Raw genomic sequence first — 24,230 nt, 5'->3', positions numbered from 1 at the left:
GTTAAATCCCACTCTGAAAACAATGGAGTTGTTCAGAGGACAGAAACCTTTTATCAAACGCCAAGAGACTTAGTAAAAAAAAAACAAAATATGGGCAAGGGGAGCTTCTATCTGCACGCAGGTTACAGCTCCTTCCTTTACTCCACAGTGACTTTTTCCAACTATAAGGTGTGGGGAAAAGTGACTACTTGCAATGCACAACCGGGGGGGGGGGGAGCAGAGGTAAGAATTCAGGTTGTCCCTGAACAAAGAGCCTGGTTTCTCCCCCCGCGTCCATTTCCTTTCCCCCACCTCAGGGTGCAGGGCAGCAGCAAAATCCCCTCCACCCAGTCCATCAAGGCAGGGGGTGCCTCCTCACACTATGGGAGTTACTTCCTCCTCTTCCTCAGTCCCGACCAAGGAGTCAAAAGACGGCAGAAGTATAAAAGAAAAGCAACAAAGAGAGAGAGAGAGAGAGAGAGAGAGAGAGAGAGAGAGTGTCCCCAGTTTCGCGTCTGGAGAGGAATCCTCCTCGAGGCTAATAATAATATCGCGGCCACGACAGACCCACTCCTTTCCCTCCGGAGGGGTTGGGAAGGCGAAGGGCGGCTCGCACTTCCACGCCTGCCGACCTGTAGACGAGCTTTCCCGGGGGGGGGGGGTGGCGGCCCGCTTCTGATTATGGGGTCGCCCCGGCCAAGCCCCTCTCCCGCCGTTTACCGGTGAAGCGCCCGCCGCCGCCTCCGTGGCCCCGCCGCCGCTGCAGCACGAAGTAGCCGCTGCTCTTCTGCGTGACCCACAGCTTCAGGGCGTTTTTCAGCAGCACCTCCTCGGGCTTCAGCCACATCTTGACGCCGGCCAAGCCCCTCCGCCGCCAGGGGTCACATCGCCCGCTCCGCCGCCGCCGCGGGACCCCGCCGCCCGTCCACTCGCCGGCGGCAAGGCGAAGGGGGCGCCCTCCGCCAACGCCCGCCCCGCGGGGAGGAGCTCGCCGCTGGGCCCGAGAGCCTGCTCCTCCTCCCGGGGGAGCGGCTGCTGCTGCTGCGGTTGCCTGAAGCGAAGGGCGCCCTCGTCCTCCTCCTGCCGCCTCAGAGGAGTTTCTCCTCAGAAACGAGAGAGGGAGAAGAAACCTGGCCTGGCCTTTCCAGGACGGGGGGGGGGGGGGAATGGGAGCGGGAGGAGCCGAAAGAGGAAATCCCCTGCCTCGTTTCCACACACCGCCCGGCCTTGGCTTCTTCGTCCCGGCCGACCTAGAGCAGGCCCGCCCTGCAGTAGCTGAGGGAAGGAGGAGGCAACGCCGCCGCCGATGGCGGGGACGTGTTCCTGGCGTATAGGACTAATTGCCTCCTTAAATCCCAGAGGCGCGGAGGTTGAAACGCCCACGGGGCAAGAGCACGTGCAAAATGCGCGGTTACTGGGTGGGTGATGTTGTGCGTGCGTGTAACTAGGGCACTGCTTCCAAGGCAGAGAGAGAAGAGGGTAGGTGGCTTTCAAACCTTGGCACACCTCTCTCTCTCTCTTTTTTTTTTCCTTTGGAAAAGAGCCCGTGGGAATGGGACTTCTGCGAGAATGCTGAGACGACAAATCCGTCGAGGGAATTTTGAGAAGTTACTGTAAACGCACTTTTTGTGAATGTAAACTGTTCTGAATGTAAAGCTTCTTTCTGCCAGCCAGAATGTTTATTTGACGTTTTAAATGGCTCTCTTCCGTTTTCTAACATTACCAAATAGCTAGAGGGAGGCTCCGGTATGGTTTTACTTTAATGTCCAAAGATGCACATTATATCACCCTTCCACCACACTGATGAAAAGAGAAAGGTGATGATCCATCACAACCATGGGAAAGGGAAGAACTGCATGGTGCGAAACATGTCCAGTGCCCATGGGGTTCAGCAATGTTCCATCAGGACCTCTTTCTGAGACTTGTTCATTAGGAAGAACCAGAATCACAACAGAGCAATATGCCCCCATCCTATCTCATCCGGGTGGCTCAGAAGGACTTCATAGTTTGATCATTTTGAAAGCTGTTGAGAAGTCAAGCAAAACTGTCCAGGACAAGGGTTGCCAGTGCAGGGTGTGTGGTACTACTTTGCCCACAGAATACTTCCCTGGCACTCACAGGGTCCCCTTCCCCTGCTGAAATCTAGTTTGAAAGATGCATTCTACTGCAACCATTAAAATTGGATGTGGTGTCTGCTTGGTTGTAGTGTGTCTGTGATTTGATTTATTGTATTTCTCAGGTTTGCACAGAGAGTTCTGAAGTTGGAATAGACCCCAAGGATCATTTGTCCAATCCCCTGCAATGCACCCACAAGCCAGAAGAAGCTGACATTTGCCCCCTACCCTAGAGTGACCAAGGTTGCCTTTGTCCTAAAACTGAGTTGAAAATGGATCTAGATAATCAGTATTATCCAAAAATACCTGGCACTGGACCACCACACACTTGAGCATCTTGCCCCGAAACCACATGAAATGACATGGTAACAATCCAGAACTCCAGGATCTAAAGGAGGCTTATTTGACAAAGCTCTTGCCATACATGCCTTCCTTTAAGGTAGCAAGTCTCATAGTCATCATCTAAACTTTTCTGTTCTGTCTTTCATTAAACATCCCATTGCGGTTTACAACAATACAGTATTGAACAAACTCAATTAAGCACATTAAGCAATAAATACAACAAGCAACTGCCAGAAAAATCACAATAAGCTAGGTTGGTAATGGCCACAGCAAATGCTTGGGCACACAGCTGTATTTAAGAGAGCACCAAAAATGCATAACAACTGGCTTTTATTGTAGAGGGGAACTTATTCTGAGTGCCACAACAAAATAGGCCTTTACCATGGAGGGCTACTGCGAGATGGACGTGCCACAGACAGAAGGGCATCATCTGAACAGATTGATTACTGCACCTTCTTTCAAGGAAGCATTCTCTTTGCAACCCAACCAGTCAGTCTGATTCTGGCAGCTAATTAGCAAAAGGAGCAAGGAGCAAGCCTTAGGTTGCACATCTAAAAGGTATCCATAGTAACAGAACAAGCAGAAGCCAAAGTCCTGTTATCCTTCCCTCTAGTGTTATTTTCCTGTGTAAACATGAAAGGAGGGGTAATGGATTTCAGCACACTACAGTAGTTTCACCACCACTTGTCACCCTCCATGACTTGGAGAGTGAACTTTTGAAGTGGGTAGCCTCTCCTCATGGAAGCAATGTGCAAGGAATCTCCATGAGCAAAAGCCTCTCCAGTTCAGAAGTTCGCCCTCCAACTTGTGGAGGGTGTCCAGGGGTGGTGCTAGAACATTCATCCACATGCCTCCTCTCACTTGTTTATTTAACGTGTGTGAATGCTTGAAGAGGATTTATGAGTGGCTGTTGCTTTATTTGTGTTATGCTGCTAAGCTGGTGCCACATATAATAGTGATGAGTCTCAGTCAGAGTGGGGGCCATTGTAGGATCAGGCTGAAAAATTATTGCTCTCTGAATCTTAACGCAAGTGGGAAGCAAACTGAACTGTTTCATAACATCAGTGGTTTTAGTTGACTTATTTTTCTCCTAAGGCCATGTATTATTTCTGTGAGACCATTATCCTGCCAAAATGTTGCTTATTTGGCTAAGATCACTCAACAGGATTTTGAAATTAAAAAGGAACTTGTTGCCTCAGAGATTAAATAGGTACAATGTTACCCTGCTCAATATATTATATATCTTCTCATGCAGATCTGTGAGAATGTTCTAATCTACAATATCCTTCATAATTCTTGCACTGAAATATAGCTGATTTCCCTTTCCTCTTTTTTAGCATGATGGAAAAAAATAGGCATGGATATGGTGCTCATGTATCCTCACAATAACACATTTTCTTTACTTTATATCCCATTATGACTATTGGGCAGCTGTGCAGCAAACAGTCTCTAAACGGCACTTACACAATAAGAGCACACATCAAGTTTCAAGGCCGTGCTCAAAATCTGAACAATGTCAGAATTCATCTGGCTTGTATCAATGTTATTACTGACCACAGCAATATGGAAAATGTATGCCTTGCCCTGCAATCCTGCTACACCAATACATTTCCTATTACATTTCTAACATGCCACCTGGGGATTTCAAAATTGCAACAGTAGAAAGCAGCTGCACAGGGCAGAAACATGGAATAAACATATTCTGTTATCTTGCCAGATGCATTGTGTGTCTCAGTGACTTTATCCATTGGTTTTCTTTAATATTATTGGCCAATGAGAATATCACCAAATGGAAAATGCCCATAACCAAGAGATGCAGAGGAACACCACATTCCTTCCCTAAATTTCCATCATTCATTAAGATACATACACACTTTTAGTTCCTTTGTTTACAAACATTAGAAAAAATATGCAGACAATGGCTGCATGGCTGGATTATAATGGTGCAATTGGAGTAATTGCACCAGGGTCCTTTACTGCAAGGGCTCCCAGACACTGACCTTTCATTTAAAAACAAGGTAAGTATGTAGCCATCATAGAAGAAAAGTTAAAAAGCAAAATGTGCAGGCAACCAATTCTGTTAGATGAGCCAGCTCCTGCATGTCAGTATTTTTAGCCAGACTTCAGTGAAGTCAGAGTTTTGACAAGTAAGTTGCTTGAACACCAAGCTATAGGAATCACTCACTGGGCACCTCCTCCCTTTTAGTGCACTTTATGTCTTGCTTCAGTCTCATTTTCTAGTCCTTGGAATCTCGTTTGCATTTCCTTCCTTTCTTGCAACCAGTATATCTTTCCTGTAGAGGATTCAACCAAAACCAAGTACTCCCTATACATTAGTTTCTGCACATCTACTACACAGCAAGTGTAGCTACCCTTTTAATAACCACACTATACGTAGTTACCCATTAGTAACTATATTAAAACACTTTATTCAAACACTTTTTCCAGACTCCCATTGGTCCACTTCAGTGAAGCCTCACCAGCTGACTATAACTGAGGTCTTTTGTTGAATTCCCATGATTCAGCCCCTAGTAAAGTGTAGGTCTGTTTCTGCTGTCCTGTCCTGGAATCTTCCTCTGGTTTTCCTACCAGACAGACACTATAGCCTAGCACTCCAAAGTGTCCCTCCCTTCTCCCTCAGTGCCGTAGACAGGTGCTCTTCTCATCTCTTCAGTCTGAGCCAAGTGATTCAGCTACCCCAGGCAAGTCATCGGTCACCAATACACTCTGCCTTCCTTTCAGATGTTCTTTTTTCTTCTGCAATCTTCTTCCTCTGCTGTCTTCATCTTCTGGTTGAACACCATGAACACCAAGCACCAATCAGCATGGACTAACCAACTAACCCTCCTGCTGACCACCACATGTTCATATATACATTACTACCAGTCAACTGCACCGATTAAGAATTCTAAATCTGCAATAACCAATCTGAATATACAAGTCTTCTATTCTTTTTTTGCATACTGAGAGTTCTATTTCCTCCTTGCTGTCAGTTGAGATCTCCCAGTGACAGTTAAACCAACTTCCACATAACCGGAGGATTCCCCCATCAAACACATTACAATACAAATGGCAGAATATATTACATAATATCCATTAAAACACAATTAAAATAGATAGGATTTCTTCACAAGTGCCAATGAAAAGATGTCATTGCCTCAGTAAGTTGTGTTTTCTTAGATTTGTAGTTTAAATTAATAATAAAAAAGCATTTCCAAGTGGATAACCCTCTCTGACTGTTGATCCTGGTGTTGTCACACTGTACCAAAAGCATTATTACCATGTGGGTTTGTTCCATGGTGACTTCCTTCCGGACTGAGATCCTTATACATATTAATCTAGTTTTAGAATCTTCTTTGAAATTCACTGATATATATTCAGTTTTGAATTACATCCCGGCACTGCGGGAACTATCAGATGGACAACATAAATAGGTCCCAAGGGCTTTCGTGGCAACAAAAAGATGTATTCTCCAGCACTGGAAAGATAAATCCCCACCTGCAATTGTACAATGGACAGAGGACATTAATGTACTTTCTGCATTTGGACATGCAGTTTTTAACAGACAACAGATTTCAGACTCCAAGGGGGCATTTGGATGGCAGATAATGATATTAATGCTTAGACAGTCTGTTAATGGACTTTTATGAAGCACTCTTATTTTTTTATATAGTTGTTACCAACAAGTATTTATCTGCAATTTTTTCTAATACCAACCCGTTACTTTCTCCTTTCCTTCTTTCCTCTTATTTTGAGCTATATGTTGGGGGGGGGGGGGAGAATTGTACTGCAAGTATAAATATAAAAAATAAGCCACTTAGGTTGGCTTGTTTTAAACTAACCATAGTTAATGTTAGGCAGTTTATTGATTCAGACAGGATGACTAACAGCAGTTAGCAAAACCTTTTACTACCTCCTTGTCCTGGCTAGATGGGAGGAGGAAGCGACCGCAGGAGGCCAGGAGGGGGCTTCATTCAAATGCAGTAACCACTGTATACACACCTTCCAACATTATCCTTCCTCAAGTCATCAGCCTGCAATTGGTCCCATATCTACCATTAGCTATCTACATAGCTCTTAGCCTTGCTTGCTTATCACACTTCTACATTTTGACTTTTTAAAAGTAAAAAAAGTAAAGGTAAACGTAAAGGACCGCTGACCATTAGGTCCAGTTGTGGACGACTCTGGGGTTGCGGCGCTCATCTTGCTTTATTGGCCGAGGGAGCCGGCCTACAGCTTCTGGGTCATGTGGCCAGCATGACTAAGCCGCTTCTGGCGAAACCAGAGCAGTGCATGGAAACGCCATTTACCTTCCTGCTGGAGTGGTACCTATTTATCTACTTGCACTGGCATGCTTTCGAACTGCTAGGTGGGCAGGAGCTGGGACCGAACAACGGGAGCTCACCCCATCACGGGGATTCGAACTGCCAAATCGGCAAGCCCTAGGCTCTGTGGTTTAGACCACAGCACCACCCACATCCCTTATGTAAGGACTACTAAATGTGACTTCTGTTTATTAGGAGGACTCATTCAGTACCTGAGAATGGTCACTTGATACAGAGGAAAGAGCTAAGTATAATTTGGGCCAACATGTCCTCCTAAACGCATATTTGGTGACATAATGGGGACACAGAGGGACACTTATTGGGAGAAGTAACAGTAGGCAGGAAGGCTGCTGAACCCTTCCCACACTTGCCATTGCCACACTCTTCATGCCACTGTTTCTTCATTGGCTTTTTATAAGGGGCTGCTCACTGCTCAGAAATAACAGTCAATGTTGCTATAATGAAGATACCAAAACACACCCTTTTTAATGGCTCACTTAAATTAGTCCCCTTCCCACAAGTAAAAATACTTTGTTCTACTAACTTTCCGCTCTGTTTTAAATATGAACACTCACTGCAGTGTTCAAATAGCCGGGCTGATGAAGAAAATCAATAGTTTTCTATTACATGCATTATACCACTGCAATATATCGTACAAATATGTGTAATGGCTTTCAGCATTAAGGTAAGATGGAAAAAGCATAGATACACTAAAACTACATCACACTTCAAAAACACCAAAGAACTGACTGTGGAAATATGGCATGTTTCCTATGTTAGTCTTACTCAAAGTAGATCCATTGAACTTAATGGTTTATGATTAACTTGGGACAGTGGTTTTCAAACAGGGTGTCGTGGCACTCTGGGGTGCCTTGAATGACAGTCAGGGGTGCTGTGGGCAACACTGGCCTCTGTCCCTCTTTCCTTCCCTCCCTCCTCTGATGGCCTCTTGTATCTCTGCCTCCCAAAGGTTTGCACAGCTGTTTGTTGGGGCTGGCCAGAAAGTGCTTCCCAGGCCTCTGTGAGGCAGTGTGAGGAGGCATCTCTCTTTGGGGTAGGGGGTGGTAGCTCAGAGACCAGGGGTGGCAGCTGTGGCTGTCCAGAGGACTCCCAAGGAGAGAGAGGAGAGGAGGCTGAGGGAAGAGTCCACAAGGGAGGGTGTTTGAAAAAAGGGTGAGGGACTGCCAGCTCTGCAGGCAAGGGGTGACATAACTGGGCTCCTGAGCCCCACAGGGGTGCCACAGAAAGAATGCTGTTGGTCAAGGGAGCCATGGACTCAAAAAGGTTGAAAACCTCTGACTTAGGCCCATCTGAACTGTTATTGAACTATTTGTATGTAATTTAATGCAGAATAAAAAACAAATAAATTGGTTTAAACTGAGGACAGATGTAGGTGACATATTCAGATTTGACATGCATGGAAGCTATGACCACAGCCTGATCCTAAACCATGTTTAATCAAAAATAATCATGCTGCAAAACTGATGCTGCAATCCTATAACTATTTACCCCAGAGTAAGCCACTGGAACTTGAAGAGACTCACTTTGAAGTATGCATTATAGTGGAACCTCAGTTTTCAAATGCAATCCGTTCCGGAAGTCCAGTTGACTTCCAAAACGTTCAAAAACCGAGGATCAAAGGGCTGTCAGCAATGTCAATGGGGAAAATTGAAAATCTGTCTCGGAAGCCGTTCGACTTCCAATGCGCATTCGAAAACAGAAGCATTCACTTCCAGGTTTCGGCTTCGGCTTCTGAAACCTTTGGTTCGAAAACTGAAGTTTGACTATAAGATTAACTGAGAGGCTCAAATTCTAGCAAACTCATCTGGGGGGTAAGACCTGTTGAACTTAGGTTGTGTACACACAGGGGCTGCATATCCCATGAGGTTAGTGGATGTCTGCTTCACCTCGCCTCATGGGCTTGCGTACACACTCCTGTCTTCTATATCATGTGCACTCCCTCGGCTGCTTTGTGAAGCCCTCTATATAGGATGCTAGTCACAATCCACATCTAAACCCTGTGTTTTGATGCATTTCCTCCCAAAGCAGCTTTGAAACATAAGCCATATGAAGCCAGAATCTCCACCCTCTCTCCACCCACCAGTGTGGACTGACAACGGGCAACTTGGAAACACATCCAACTGCAGGCGCAAATGTGATTTGAAACACAGAAGGATCAAAGTTGGAAGGGACCCCCAGGGTCATCTAGTGGGACTCAAACCCACAACCTTGAGATTAAGGGTCTCCAACGAGCTATCCCTCAAGACCTCGCTGCATCTTAAGCCGGCAGTGCACCTTATTTCGGAGTAAAGCTGCGAGTCAAGAATCACTGCATAACCCACTGAAATCGGAATGGGCTGCACTTCTCACGCGCAAAGACACTCTCAAGGCCTCAGCTCTGTACATTAAAGTTGCATTGGTTCAGTTACCTTTCTTCTTAAAAAAAAAACAAAAATCCTGCTTGGAAATCAGACTACAAACATCGAAGCAACACATTACTCAACAGTCCCGGCAAAGCGCTCCACCTCAAGGAGGAAACAGCCAATCCCGTTCCTCTCCCTTGAAGTTTTAGGTCTCCGAGCGGCCAATCCCGCTTCTCATTCCTGTATCTGGGTTCGGAAGAGCCCAATCCCTTTCGCCGAGGGGGAGCCACGGAGCTCAGTTCCCAACCACTGGAGGATCGCCGCTCGCTTCCGCTGCCCCCCCCCGCGCCGCCTCCCTTTGGTTGCCCGGGTTTCACCGCTCCTCCCCCCTATATAAGCTTTGCGACAATGTTGGAAAGCGGGGCCCGCTATCCGGCGGCGAGCGACTTTACGGTAGAGCCCGCTCGTGCGGAGCGATAGCCGCGATGTCTAGGTAGAGCGTGGGCGGCAGAACGTTGCGGGAAACATGCGCGCGCACGGGGGGGGGGGAATGAATAATGAGAGGAGTAGCTGGTAGGTAGGTAGGCGGGCGAGGTAGCGCGCGCAGGCGAGGCGAGACAGAAGGAAGGGGGCGGAGCTGGATGCCGGCGGGTGGGGCCAGCGTTAGTCCCCCAGCCCGGTTGCGCTACGGAGGCCGCGGGTTCGATACCCGGTGGGGGTTGTAGTAGTAGTAACAATAGTAGTGATAATAATAGCAATAGTAATAACAGCAGCACCGAGGCGGAGTTCTCTCCTCCTCCGCCGCCTCGTGGAGAGATGAGCCTTTCCCCGAAGGAGCTGTCGAGCCTGCTGAGCATCGTGTCGGAGGAGGCCGGCGGCGGCACCTTCGAAGGCCTCTCCACCGCCTTCCACCACTACTTCGGCAAGGCCGAGCACTTCCGCGTGGGCTCCGTGCTGGTGCTGCTCCTGCAGCAGCCCGACCTGCTGCCCACGCCGCCGCAGCGCCTCACCGCCCTCTACCTGCTGTGGGAGATGTACCGCACCGAGCCGCTCGCCGCCAACCCTTTCGCCGCCATCTTCGCGCACCTCCTCAACCCCGCGCCGCCCGAGAGAACCACCGCCAGCAGCGCCGCCGCCGCCGCCGCCAGCGCCGCCACAGGCCCGGCCGGGGGTGGGGGCGGCGGCGACGACGGCGAGAGGCCTCCACTCTCAGGTACCGCCGGCCGAACGATTCTCCCCGTGGGGGGAGAAGAGCGGTTTCTCCTCAGCAGCAGCACTTCCTTTCCGACACTTTAGTTGTACGTTTGAATCGGGGTTGGGGGAAACCCGTGGCCGTCCGGATGGTGCTGGGCTCCAGTCCCGGTGATCATCATCATCATCATAACATAATACTAATTACTACTACTAGCTCCCACATCTGGAGGGCCGCAGGTTCCTCACCCCTGGCTTAAAGCGGAATAAATGCATGTTTCCTTCTCCCCCATCCACCACAAGTATGTCAGGATTTACGGTGCTCTTTTTGAACTCCTTTCTTACCATTTTCATTTAAGTTACTACTTGTCCTGTGCATGTTGATTCAAAAGCATGTCCCGTTGAGTTCAATCAGGCTTGCTCCCCCCAGCCCGTGAATGTACAGTATAGGATTGCAGCTTTAGCCCCGGTGATTAATAATAATAATAATAATAATACTTAGAGCTCCCACATCTGGAGTGCCACAGGTTCCTCACCAATGACTTAAAAGGAATAGATGCATTTTTCCTCCCCACCACCACAAGTATGTCAGGATTTTAAGGTGGTTTTTTTGAACTCCTTTCTTACCTGTGTTCCCTCCACCCACAGCATTTTCATTTAAGGTACTGCTTGTTGATTCAGAAGCATGTCCCACTGAGTTCAATCAGACTTGCTCCCATGAATGTACCTGTATAGGACTGCAGCTTTACTCTCTTGTTGTCCTAACTTTGGTATTGCCTTTGGATGTGTGTGACATGCTTTTTTGGGGTGGCCCTCATTTAATGGCTGTCATACTGCCTTCCTAATCATCATTGTTTATTCTCAAGTAAACAGCATCCATCACTTCCCTATTCAGACAGTCACATATCATCACACATAAGTAGGCCAGAGCCCCTGGGGGAAAACGTCCTTGTGAAATAGTATGAAACGTTCATGTTTCTAGCATGCTGGCTGTGAGTAGGGAAGGGTTTTAGAGGGGTATGACACTTTTGTGTTAGGTGATCATGAACCCATTGGGTAATAGGTACCCATCTTGCAAAGTGACCCCTCCCTGGTTACAGTGCATAGGCTCATCTAAATTTAGGTGAAAACTTGGGATGCTTACACAGATTGGAAACGAGGAACACTTTTTAAAAAATGTAATTAATGTAACCTACCTTGAAAAAAATATTTGAAAGGCAGGGTAAAGATGGATTAAATAAATATTTTTACCTAGTTTAATATTATGGCTTTGTAAGGAAAAGTGTCTATGCATTCACACATGATGACAGTGATAGCCAGTCATGCCTTCTCACTAAATTCACATGCAACAAAATACAGTGGTATCTTGGTTCTCAAACTTAATCTGTTCCGGAAGTCCGTTCCAAAACCAAAGTGTTCCAAAACCAAGGCATGCTTTCCCATTGAAAGTAATGCAAAGTGGATTAATCCATTCCAGACTTTAAAAACCCCCTAAAACAGCAGTTTAACATGAATTTTACTATCTAACGAGACCATTGAGCAATAAAATGAAAGCAATAATCAATGTACTGCAGTCACACAATCAATCAGTAGCTGAACTGGGTTCCACACTGTCACATAAACAAAAACGAAAGAGCCGCAAAAACAAAAATGCAAAATAAATAGCAAAAACAGACAGACCTCAGCGTAACACTCAAAACGGAAGTGTGGCACTCAAAATGGAGCACGTATGGCTTCCGAAAAAGGTTCACAAACCGGAACACTTACTTCCGGGTTTGCAGCGTTTGGGTTCCAAGTTGTTAGAGTACCATGGCGTTTGAGAACCAAGGTACCACTGTAGATATTTGTGTGATAATAATAGATCCTTTTTTGTAAACAAGAATTATATATGTATGAAAATCAACCAGTTTCAGTGGTTTATTGAAGCCAGAACTTTGAATTGTGTTTAAGAAGCCAGGGCCTGACTTTGGCAATAGTGCCTTCTGTCATAATTAAGTCTCTTATTAAAAATATAAGAGCCCTGCTGGATTAGATGAATGATTCATCTAGTCCAGCATTCTGTTCCCACAGTTGCTAGTCAGATGTCTGTGGGAAGCTCACATGCAAGATGTGCACACAGTAATCCACTTCTGCTCGTGCTCTTCAGTAGGTTAGAGACTTGCTGCTTCTGAAAGTGGAAGTAGTACGTGGCTGTCATAACTAGTAGCCATTGATAACCTAATTCTCCTTCCTCCAAGTGAAGTGCGCCTGGCTCATTGACTTTCAGGACAAATTTTAAAACATTCATGTTTACTTAGGTATTTGATGGCTAAAAGACACTGTTCCTGATAACCTTGAGATCCTTAGCTGAGAATGTTATTTTAAAAACAATTTCTAAAAACTGTTTTATCACTGCTGCTCTGGGCTCCTTTGAAAGAAAGGTTGGGATATAAATAAATATGTTACTGTTATTATTAGCAACAACAACAGAAACCTGTAAAACATGTCATGAGTTGGTTAGATGAGTAAGAAAGTATGAATTCCTATATATAAGTTGGGGGGAATAATGTTTGTGATCCTAATTGTAATTGCAAAATAGGAGGATGTGTTTGTTGATGCCAAAGAAACGTGTAAAATGTGAGGACAGTGTAGCAAAAGTACCAGTCTAAAAGGTTATTTTAAAAGTCTTTCAGAATATGTAAGTTGAGGTGAGGAAAATTCATTTTAAAAATACTGTACTAATTCTGAGTATTCAGTTACAAACAGATGCTGTTTTAGCTAGTTTAATTTACAGCCAAACAAAACTTTCTGTTTTTGGTTGTATGTTTATACATAAATCACTTGCATTTCACGTAAACCCAGTTGTTAGAGAAGAGTGCAAAACATTTCTACCCATTTGTTACATCAAGTTAATATTTGTATTTCAGTATGTATAAAGTACTATTTTTAGCACATGAAATCCTGAAATGATGTTGCCTTTCCAGGTTTTCTGCCTCCTATAACCCCACCAGAGAAATTCTTTCTTTCCCAGCTGATGTTGGCCCCACCTAGAGAGCTCTTCAAAAAGACCCCAAGACAGATTGCATCAATGGATGTAGGAAATATGGGCCAATCTGTGGATATCAGCGGCCTTCAGCTGGCTTTGGCAGGTAAAAAATTATTGTTCTTGCTGAGATCTGATCCTGCTCTAGAATGAATGACATTTGCACTACCTTTGTTCTTGTGCTAAGTGTGCGTAGAAGAGTCGTAAGAGAGTGGCTGTGTTCTTGTGCTTGCAAGCTAAAGTTTGTATTTTTATAGTACAAGTTTACAGCACTTTGCTGAATTTGAACATGAATTCGTCACACTGAATTTGTCAGTGTGTGGCTTTTAAGAAGCAATTATTGGCATGCTGAAAGGTGGAACAATGATTCTTTCTGGTCAGCGGTTGTGTATTCTGGCTGTTCTGCCTCTAAGATGTGGGCAAGAAAAGCTATTGCCAGAAAGAACAAGGAGAGAAAACAGTTAATTTAATTGTTCCCCCTAGAACACTACTAAGGTGAAAAGGCAAGGCACTCTGCAGGAATCAGAATGGAACTTCCATGTTGCTAAACAAAGAAAAACAGAAAAAATGATTCAAACTTGATTTACACTTGGATAGTTCATGTTAAAACAAACTTCCTAACTTTTACAGAGAGAAGTTGAGCTAACAGTATATCTTGATTGCATTTTGCTCTTCATGCTGCTGGGATAATTTTTCAAATAAATTCTCATTTTGTGCTTTTTATAGCTAGTTTTGTCACTAAGCTTCTTGCCAATTACGTGTCATATGTTGCTTTGGAAAAGGAAAAGTATTCTGGCAATGTACTGTATTAAGTACAAACTGTTTATTTGATGGAAGACTTAGTTGATTAAGGATCAGTGACCTCTATTGAAATCAGATTTTTTCCAGCACACTCCCTTTCAAATCAAAGGAGATTTCCTGGAATTGACGAACAAGGGGAAAATACTGCACTAAAATATCTCAATTTGTTTTCAGTTTGAATAGTGCGTAGTGCTTTCCCCTCTTAACTTGAAGATGTTTCTGAGGTCATATTTTGCTATTTCTAGAAATATTTTCAGGCATTATTTTACATACTTGTTTAGAATATGATATAAAAAGCTGATGTATGTGCACATGAGTAAGAACAGGCTTCCTTAACCTCGGCCCTCCAGATGTTTTGAGACTACAATTCCCAGAATCCCTGACCACTGGTCCTGTTAGCTAGGGATCATGGGACTTGTAGGCCAAAAACAGCTGGAGGGACGAGGCTGAGGAAGCCTGAGTAAGAACTATAAAATACACCCAGAGCTCTTTTTTACAAAAAGCCTTTGCTGTGTCAGTTTCCAATTCTGAAAAGTATATTAAAATACGGCTTGTGGTTCACAGCTGTGCACACAAATTGCTACCTAAAATTACAGTCAAGGGACCACAGATTCATACTTAGCACCAACCCTGCCTCCGCCCTCATATTGTGTTTGTGTGTGGTCCTATCCTTGATACTGTGCTGAGCTCTGGAAGCAATTGGAAAGCACTACAGAATTAGAGAGAGCCTCTTCCATGCCTAGAGAAGAATTATAATTCTCTCAGAACTTGTGCTTAGCTCATCTCAACCAGTGTTGAGCTCACAAATGCTTTTGTGAGTTCTCAATCTTAGACTCGAGACTTAGACTCTTAAGTTCTCAGACTCTTCCAAACAGTGCCCTTGAATTACAGTAAGCCTTGTTACCTTATTATGAGATGGGTGCATAAAAAAGTAAAAGCAGCCTCTGATCAGATTTATAGTTCATGATGTCTGTTCAAACTTCTGAATCCTGATTCTTGTGGTTACTTATGTTGAGTATGGGTTTCATCCAATGGTGTTGCTCTGTTGACAATTCTGTTTGTTTTACTCAAGATCACATGCACTGAACATTGTGTTAACCATTTTCTCTTCTAGAACGTCAGTCTGAACTGCCGACACAGAGTAAAGCGAGTTTCCCCAGCATTCTCAGTGACCCTGACCCGGATTCTTCAAATTCTGGTTTTGACAGCTCCGTTGCCTCCCAGATCACTGAAGCTCTAGTGAGTGGACCAAAACCACCTATTGAAAGTATGCATTACTTTCTATAATCTTGCACCCACTTACAGCATAAGATAGCTATAATATTAGTTATAATCCCACCACTTCATTTCTGTATGTGATTGTACTGATTGTAGCAAGCTTTAAAACTTGTAAAAAAAAACCCTGCTTGATTGCAAATGAAAGAATGAATGCTTTTCTCCAAAGCAATGACCAATAGGATGTGCCACAAAATAGTTTAGATTGATTTCTCCTGCACTTTCAGTTTATTAGAATAGCTGAGTTGGTCTGATGCTTTTACCTTCTGCAGGTTGAGGGTCATAGAGTCCTGTTATATTGCGAACATACCCTAAATGAAAATAGTTTCTGCACATTGGCCTGGTTTGCAGGTCATGCTAAGCAAAACCATGTTTTAGCTCCCAGGAAGATTGTGGCTGCTTGGCTCCTCCCTGGTCATTTTGCAGCTGCACTGCACTGAGCTAAACTATGGTTTGACTTAGTATGTTGTCCAAATCCAGGTTTGTTTATGGTTAGTCTCTCCACACTAACTATAAACTAACATAGGTTTGTAACCTTAGTTCTAATAAGTAGTACTATGGTTCAGTCCTGTGCTATATTCTACCATTATTCTAGCTATGAACGAAGAACTAGAATATACTTAGGACTCATCTGCACTGCACATAAAGCCATATCATCTCTGTAAAAAAGTCACAACTTCCCTCAAAGAATCATGGGAACTGTAGTTTGTTGAGGGTGCTGAGAATTGTTAGGAGACCCTTATTCCCTTCACAGAGGCAGAGTTCCCTGGGAAGAGGAATTGATTGACAAAACGCTATTGGGAACTGTTGCTCTTTCAGGGGAATAGGGTTCTCTTAACAACTCTTAGTACCCCTTTATAGTCCCCATAATTCTTTGGGGGAAGCCAAGACTGTTTAAGAGTGGTAGGAGACTGCTTTGAATGAATAGTGAAGATGGGGGCCTTATACTCTAGTTTATACTATCAGATTTCTGAATGGATTTGTAATTTTTCATCACGCACTAAGTGTCGCCATAGGATCACCATGCGACAGATTGCCCACAGGTTTTTATGGTGTTTTATCTATTACCCTGTTTTGAAATCAGAGGTTTTAGGAAAGTTCTCAGCTGCAAACATTGTACCACTATCATATCTGAACTATCACGATTGTTTCATGGAGCCTGACAGTATGCATAGTGTATTTCATTATGTGTTCAGAATGTAATGCTTAGGGAGAAGTGAGCATAATATTTAGTAGGCTTTCTGTACCAGGTGCTTTCAGATTGATATGAATGCAAATTATTTTTCCAGGCCATTTTCGCCCAGAATTTATACGACCCCCGCCTCCACTTCACATTTGTGAGGATGAGCTCGCTTGGTTGAACCCAATAGAGCCAGATCATGCCATTCAGTGGGACAAGTCAATGTGTGTGAAAAACAGTGCCGGAGTGGAAATCAAACGAATCATGGCCAAGGCTTTCAAAAGTCCTTTGTCATCAGCACAGCAAACGCAGGTGTGTGTAGTAGTCAGGTGGTACATAGTCCCACTTCTATTACTGTGCATTTTCTAATGTGAGCTTAAAGTATCCTTAAACTTGAAAGTTGTATATAGTATTGTCACCTATATTTTGTTGTGCCTTGTTAAGTCTTAAGGTGTCCATTTATTTATTTTCCCTCTGCAGCTCCTTGGAGAATTGGAGAAAGACCCCAAGCTTGTTTACCACATTGGCCTCACTCCTGCCAAATTGCCTGATTTAGTGGAAAATAATCCTTTGGTTGCTATAGAAATGCTGCTTAAACTTATGCAGTCAAGTCAGATAACGGAGTATTTTTCAGTCTTGGTCAACATGGACATGTCTCTGCATTCAATGGAAGTTGTCAATCGGTAACTATTTGTCTACTTTAGATTGCTTTGTTGGCATTTTTGAATGAGCTTGATTTCTAGTATCCATGCAGCCAGTTTGGTCCCATCAAGGAACAGTATCCTGGGTGCCTGTATCTGAATGTTGGTGTAGTTCAGTGTTTTGCACTCAGTTCTACGGACAAAGTACATGAGATACAATCAGAAACAGAATTGCCGGATTGGTCCAAAGGATTTGGACCTAATCCTTTACAATGCTGTCATTAAGGGTAGATTTAATTCCAGCCCGCCCTTTTCCTTTCCAGTATAAGAGAATGGCTGCAGTGGGGTGAATTGGCAGCGTTAATTTTTCTTCATCTCCCAAATTTAGTGTTTTGGCCTCCAGATTCAGGGACTACATAGGGGCAGGGAGGTATATTGTGTTCCTATGTACAGAGCATGTGGATGAATTGCATGTGTGCACATAAACAGGAATCCCTACAGCATTTGGGCTCTCCATATACATGAGCCCCCTTCCCATTCCTGTCCTAATTTTGCTAGTTTTTAATTAAGCTCATGAAATTGGAGAGAATGTCACGACAGTGGACCTGTGGATAGTTCAGTGGGGAGCAGCTTTAGGAGTATTCCATATCCTTGGATTCTTTTTCCTTTTTGTCTTCTTTGACAGCCACAGTCATTGGAAAGAGCCAGTGCAAGCTCAGGAAGATACCCATCTATGCACTTTCAGGATGGTAGATACCAAACAGCTGGCTGGTTGTAAATGTTATTGAGCCTCTGTGTCCATTCCTATGAAGGGACAGATGGCATTTTAAATTGGGGTGGTGTAGTGGGAAAGGAAACATGTACAGCCACTTCATGTTCAACAAATGTATAACCATCCACAGTGAAAGAGGGTCGTTATCCCATTAGTTGTGATTGACTAGTTCTTGGTAATAATCTCTTAAACAATAATTCCTCCCCAACTTCAGTACAATGTACTATTTTAATGTACTTTAGTGATGCATTGTTAGCTACTATGGACATTTCTTAAAACAAACAAGGATAAAAGGTTTTATAAATGTGTAGCACGGCAATTGACAAATCCATTAATTCAAAATCGGCTCATTCTTTCCCTCCCACTGACTTCATTCTAAAGACTCAGGCAGAGAGATCAGCTCAGAATATATGCAACTGTAGAAGAGGGATATAAATGAAATGAATAATCATACTGTACCATTAAAAAATAAACCATAAGACCAGGTGTGGGGGGGGGGGAGTTGAAATTTTAAGCTGACTTGTGCACAGAGCAGCCCAAATGAAGCAACAGCCCTACATTTTGAAAGGATAATTCTCTTCCTGATCTTTTCACACCTGCAGTTGTAATTTCCTTTTCACACTCATGATGTTAATATCACACCATAAATGTAGGAGGCTGTGTGAACATTTGCTAAAATTCATTGTAACTAAATAGTAGTTGCTAAGGAGGTGTGGGGTCAACTCCCCCCCCCCCAGCATAGAATTTATGGGCGATCTGCTCATAGTTAATCAATTATTTTCTGTTTCCAACAGCCTTACCACAGCAGTTGATCTTCCTCCCGAATTTATTCACCTTTATATTTCCAACTGTATTTCTACTTGTGAGCAAATTAAGGACAAGTATATGCAGGTAGGTTTTTGGAAGCATTTCAAAATGAGAAACTATTGAAATCCCGGGACTGGTTCACCCAGGCTTGGGGCGGCGGGGGGAATGGAAATCCTTATGAAACTGTACAGAATTTGTACCTGGGAATTTGAAATATTTGCCTTGCTCTAAATGGAACACAGTATTTTGGTGTCTTACAGTTCTTACTATTCCATACTTTTAAAGTAGGGGTGGCTAATCTATGGCCTTCCAGATATTGCTAGACTCGTTTGCATGACCTCCAGCCATCTTGGCCAGGGTCCAAGGATGAGCAACACCTGGAAGACCAAAAGGTCCCCACACTTATTAAAGGTATATAAAAGGAACCAAAAGAACAGGAGGAGGAGAGCACAATCTATTCTTTAGGGTTATTTTCCAAGCAATTTAAATGAAATACTCTTAATTCAATCTGTGTTTCTGAATTGTGGCTTTTAGTAATAAGAAAACCATTGGATGATTGAAATTGACACCTGGGCTGGGGGATTTTTAAGCAGGATACTTATTGCAGAATTAAAAAAGTGAATCCTGTAAATTTTAACTAGCTTATAAAATGAACAGTTTTGATCTTCTTAAAAGAGATTTTATTTCCCCGAAGCTACTTTGTGAGCTGCTGCTTTGTTGGGTCAGCAGTCAATATATCTAGTGTTACCCTAAGTTTGTCATCTCCATTACTTTCAGTGAGCCTACTTTGAGTAGAACTAACATTAGATATAACCCATGTGTCATCTATGTTTCAGAACCGGCTAGTACGACTTGTGTGCGTCTTTCTACAATCCTTGATTCGGAACAAAATAATTAATGTACAGGACTTATTTATAGAAGTGCAAGCCTTTTGTATTGAATTCAGCCGGATAAGAGAAGCAGCTGGCCTTTTTCGATTGCTGAAGACACTTGACACTGGTGAAAATCCTTCAGAGACGAAGACTTCAAAATAATACTTCATTTGGAAGAATGCTTTATATCGGATTAGGATTCTGTATGATTTTTGTATAGTTCACTATTTGCTTGCAATTAAGATGCTATTTGTGCTGTATTAAATATTGCTTTTTCTGCTGGAGAAGTTTGAATGATGTTGATGAGTCGATGATGGTGAACAAAACCTACCATTAGTGTGGCCTGAAGTCTTCATTGGAGAGCTCCCTGATGCAGGGACCCATGAAAGGCTTCAATAAATAATCTGTCACAAACTCACAATGCAGGAAACTGTTTGCTCTCCTTACTTAGTTCCTGTTTCCACTGACTTGGCCTCAACATTGAGCACTCCTCAGAGATGCCTCTTTGATTGGACGCCAGGATTCTGAACAGAGAAGAGGTGCAAAGAGATTTCACTAGCCTCCATGGACCTTCTTAAAAATTCCACTGCTCCATAGCAGGCCAGCCATGTGGGATAATAAGTACTGTATTGCTCAGTTTGACTGCTAAGATACTCGATTCCAGTAAGCAAGTGTTGTGTTAGCATCTTAATTTACTTGCTTATCGGAGTTAAAGAAAAATAATCAAACCTATCACAACACAAGTGAAGGGTATTGTTTGTCTTACAAGGCCAAACCATGTTGAAAAAGCTGCAGATTTTTACCTAAGAAGCAACGGTGAGAAATATTTTTGGGATGCTGCTAACTTCATCTTCCCAAGAACAATATCTGAGGTAGGCCACTCCCTAACTGGCTGCTATCAAGGAGCCGCTTTCCCCATGGCTTACTGCTCCAACAGTTTCCATAGGCTGCAGCATCCCGTGCCTCCAAAAAACTGAAGGTTAAAAGTTCCTCAACTGCATTACACAGAAACCCTTCCAAATTATTTCTGTTCAGCTCATTTTAAGAGTTAAAAAGGGCTCAACTCTGAGGGTTCTGCAGAGGGGGAGAAATGTAGCTCTGTAAATGCTTTGAATTCAAAAGGTCCTATATATCACCTACATTCCATCAAGAATGACCTTGCTCAGCAGATTCAGAGCTACTTCTAGACAGGAGACAAAGAGTGGGCTGGGTGAATTAATGGTCTGTTTAGTGGGGGTCCAAAGCCTAAGTTCTTTTTCTAATGGTTTCAGCCCAGCCCTTGAGTCCAAAGGTACCCTTTGCAGAGAGCGCGTAAAATTTACCTTTGCAGTTGGGTACAGGATCTGGTAAATTCAAATAGGGCATGAGGGCTACTTTCGTTGTAGCCCCACCAAGGCAACAAAGTGCCCCACTGAGCCAGGTACCTTGTTCTCCTTAAATCTATACGTAGAAGCAAACATTTCCAAAGCACAATGAAGTGAAAGGTCCCATTACCTTCACCTTAATAAATAACAAGACAAGTCACATTATAAGCATTCAGAAGTTGACTTTACAGTTGCATCCAGCGTCTGAACTGATGGCTCGCAGCAGACCCTCAACTCCCACAAGCATCCATGGACTGCCTTGAGAGATGGGCAGGGGGCCCCACCTGTCATCTGCCTATTGTCAAATTTGAGTTTGAACTCAAGATCCCCAAGGAAAGGAGTTTTCCAACTTCAAAGTCTACATTTGCGTTGGCAGTTCCCACCTCTAACTAATCCCAGCAAGGCTTACATTGGGTGTCAAATTTAAAGGTATAATAGCATGCAAGCTCCTTGGCCCAGGACAAAACGAGAGCACATTTATGTGTTCCTTTGCAGCACCACCATTATCTATCTTAACACCTGGTGTCAGGTAGGCACAGCTTGGGGAAAAGCCTTTTAGGTAAAATAAGGCCTAGTTTGATTCATGAGCCAGAGGATTCCTATGTCTGCTTTACCATTCTAGTTCATTTTTCCTGACCATAGGGAAAACTTGAGCAGTCTCATCTAGAAAAATCCAGTTGCAACACTTAATAGCTGAAATTATGCTAAGGGAAGGATTTAGAAGTGAGGATGCTGAACATCTATGTTTGGGATAATTCTCATTTCACTTACCAGGCAAATGTTGATCTACAAGTGGCTTTTAGATGCAAGCTTAAAAATCAGGAAGGGGAACAGGCTAATGATAGAAATACAGAATGAGCTAAGTACTTTCCACATTTTTATTTATTTATAGAATGTTTTATCCTGCTCTTTAGCCAAAAATGGCTCCCCACAAAGCTTAAAGATCGATGAAGACAGTCCCTGCCCTCAGGCATACAATCTTAAAAGACATGACCAAACAAAAAACAAGAAAGTTGACTAGGGTGGTAGAGGTAATAAACAATGGTAACCAGTTGTTCATTGGAAATTTCAAGGAGAACTGATGGACTGAATGCTTACCAGGTAGCAGCTGACAAGAAAGGAGGCTGTCTCCTTCACTGAGTTGTCCTGCTCCTGTCCTCCCCTTGTCGTCAGCTGAAGGAACTACCATTTTTATTTCAGCTCAAGCAAAAGCTTCAATGTGCCCCTCACCCCACCACTAGAACGTTCAGCTCAAAAAAGGATTAAGCACATTGTACCCTGGCAAGATTTTTGGTAACGAAGGGTGCCATGTTCAATTTTAGTCTGTAACAGCAACCCTCCACAATAGAAGTATTCTAAACAGTTACACCGTTTGTGCAGAGACGATGTAGGCAGCTTGCTTTTTTAAAAAGCAAACTTGAATTTTGCTTTTAAGAGTGTGTAGAGATTGTTTTATACATGAAACTTGAGCCCCAGTAACGGCCTTGTAAAATTAAAACCAGGCTCAAGCACAAAACCCTCAATAACCTCAGTTTTGTACAGCAACAAGTCAAACTGTTATCAGTAGCTTTCTGTTCCAGAATAATATTAAACTACATTCCAATAAATGGACACATAGGCCTTTTCAGCTGACAGGACAGCACTATAGCAGAAGGGCCCACTTGAAACAAGGCCAGTCAGAAACACTTTTAGTTTGTTTTGCTGCCAACTGTCTTAAAAAACTGGACATTCAAAAGGAGCAAAGTCAACTTTTGCTATTTCCAACTGGCTTATTTTGGTTTAAGGCAGTTTACCTACTACTGTTCTTCAAGCCTTTTTTTAAGGTGCATTTTCACACACACGTTTTAAATTAAACCCAGTGCCCTATATACAAAATGTCCATGTCTGTCATATGAGACAACACCTGCAGGCAAGTCAATCTTTTTCAGACAACACACGGAATCTTTCTGCCCTAAAATAGTTGAAAGAAGGGGTGTCTCACAGATAAAAATTAAGAATGTAGCAGCAGTAAGCGCCGAGTCCGTGTGGGCAAGTTCCAGAAGAGTTTGTTCGGGGGGGAAAACACCTAGATGAGAAAAGAAATGAGTTGTCGAAACAATTTCTGTACCACAAGTTAGCACATGTTCAAGCACATAGTTTGTCCACAGTCAGGGTTGAACGGTGATCCAGGGAGCTGTGCTCAACACACAGAAAGGAGAATAAGTGATTTTCACCGTCCCCCACACAGCTCCCTGAAAATTTTGCAAGGAAGGGGGGGGGAAATCACTTCCTCAACTTCTGCAGGTAGGAACCTCTGCTAGATCACAGACCTCTTCCATTCACAGAACTAGCTACAAGGTTTTTCAATTTGGTACCTGAAGAAGGGGACAGGGAAACCTGTTGCCCAGCAAAATGTTCCAGGACTACAACTCCACCAATGGAGATAGGGTGCCTCTGAACGCCCTTTTTGCTGGGAATCAATGGCATTCAGGCCCTGCTTGCTTCTGACAGGAACCTGTGGAGACTCTCTCACACAAGATGGCAGCTGCAAGCCTGGTTTGCATAGCCGGGCCTTTAGGAGCAAGTTGGAAGCTCATCCTATTCGAGGATGCCCACCCCCCCAATACACTGCAAGAAAGGAATTTAGCACAGCTAAGTCCACTGTTCTAATCTCTGGCCTTCTGCTATGCAAGCAGGGACTGATGGGAGTTGGAATCCAGCACCTTTTGGAAGGCCACAGGTTCCCGCCACCCTTGTCTTAAAGTAGTATATGGCCAGCGACAATGAAGGAATTGCTCTAGGAAGAGATGCCTACAAACAGTGCCTAGGCAAGGGTATTTTAGAACATTAGTCAAGGCAGGCTAATCCTTGGCTTGAATCAGTTGTGGGCCTAAAGATACTGCTCAAACATAATGGCACCGTCCCACATGCAAGGAGGGAAGGTTTGTACGTTTCCATTATTGGGTTTCCCCAAACTAAAACCACCAAACCATGTTTCATTGTTGGCTTGCTGACTTCAGACTTCTCCCATTTAGCGAAAGGGAAGGAGGGAATGAGAAGCACAAGGTCAGTTGCGGATACATCTGAATGCAGCATCTACAGTGGTGCCCCGCAAGACGAATGCCTCGCAAGACGAAAAACTCGCTAGACGAAAGGGTTTTGCGGTTTTTGAGCTGCTTCACAAGACGAATTTCCCTATGGGC

General features: G+C 43.7%; 3 protein-coding genes and 1 long non-coding RNA gene across 6 annotated transcripts in view; 1 reads left to right on the top strand and 3 right to left on the bottom strand.

The window, feature by feature from the left end:
- The window catches only part of TBC1D8 (TBC1 domain family member 8), a 46,065-nt gene extending 44,688 nt beyond the window's left edge, over positions 1-1,377 (bottom strand). Inside the window, exon 1 of one of the 2 annotated variants that reach the window (XM_083501450.1) lies at positions 700-1,377. In XM_083501450.1, the coding sequence (XP_083357576.1) occupies positions 700-826 (127 nt within the window). In that variant the 5' untranslated portion in view covers positions 827-1,377. The remainder of the gene's footprint in view (positions 1-699) is intronic. The other variant, XM_083501451.1, reaches the window with a different exon arrangement.
- A 3,258-nt stretch (positions 1,378-4,635) lies between these two features.
- CNOT11 (CCR4-NOT transcription complex subunit 11) lies at positions 4,636-22,450 on the top strand. The gene is given in 9 exon segments (XM_083501519.1): positions 4,636-7,742; positions 7,957-9,785; positions 9,787-10,336; positions 13,278-13,442; positions 15,252-15,404; positions 16,702-16,904; positions 17,073-17,275; positions 18,800-18,896; positions 19,649-22,450. Coding segments are annotated over 8 exon segments (1,590 nt in total). The 5' UTR covers positions 4,636-7,742; positions 7,957-9,764; the 3' UTR covers positions 19,847-22,450.
- LOC310706216 lies at positions 4,834-13,270 on the bottom strand. The gene is made up of 2 exons (XR_014525761.1): positions 10,660-13,270; positions 4,834-5,933 (listed from the first exon to the last, which is right to left on the bottom strand). It is a non-coding gene; the product is annotated as an uncharacterized lncRNA (long non-coding RNA).
- The window catches only part of RNF149 (ring finger protein 149), a 17,683-nt gene continuing 15,365 nt past the window's right edge, over positions 21,913-24,230 (bottom strand). The window contains exon 8 of one of the 2 annotated variants that reach the window (XM_083501562.1): positions 21,913-23,113. The gene's annotated coding sequence lies outside the window, so the exon portion shown is untranslated. Of the gene's footprint in view, positions 24,124-24,230 lie in introns of both variants that reach the window. The other variant, XM_083501563.1, reaches the window with a different exon arrangement.

This window comes from Podarcis liolepis (genome assembly GCF_965112155.1).
Source record: "Podarcis liolepis genome assembly, chromosome: 4".
NCBI lineage: Eukaryota > Metazoa > Chordata > Lepidosauria > Squamata > Lacertidae > Podarcis > Podarcis liolepis.
The sequence above is the reverse complement of the archived record's forward strand: the minus strand, read 5'-3'. Positions and strand labels throughout refer to the sequence as shown.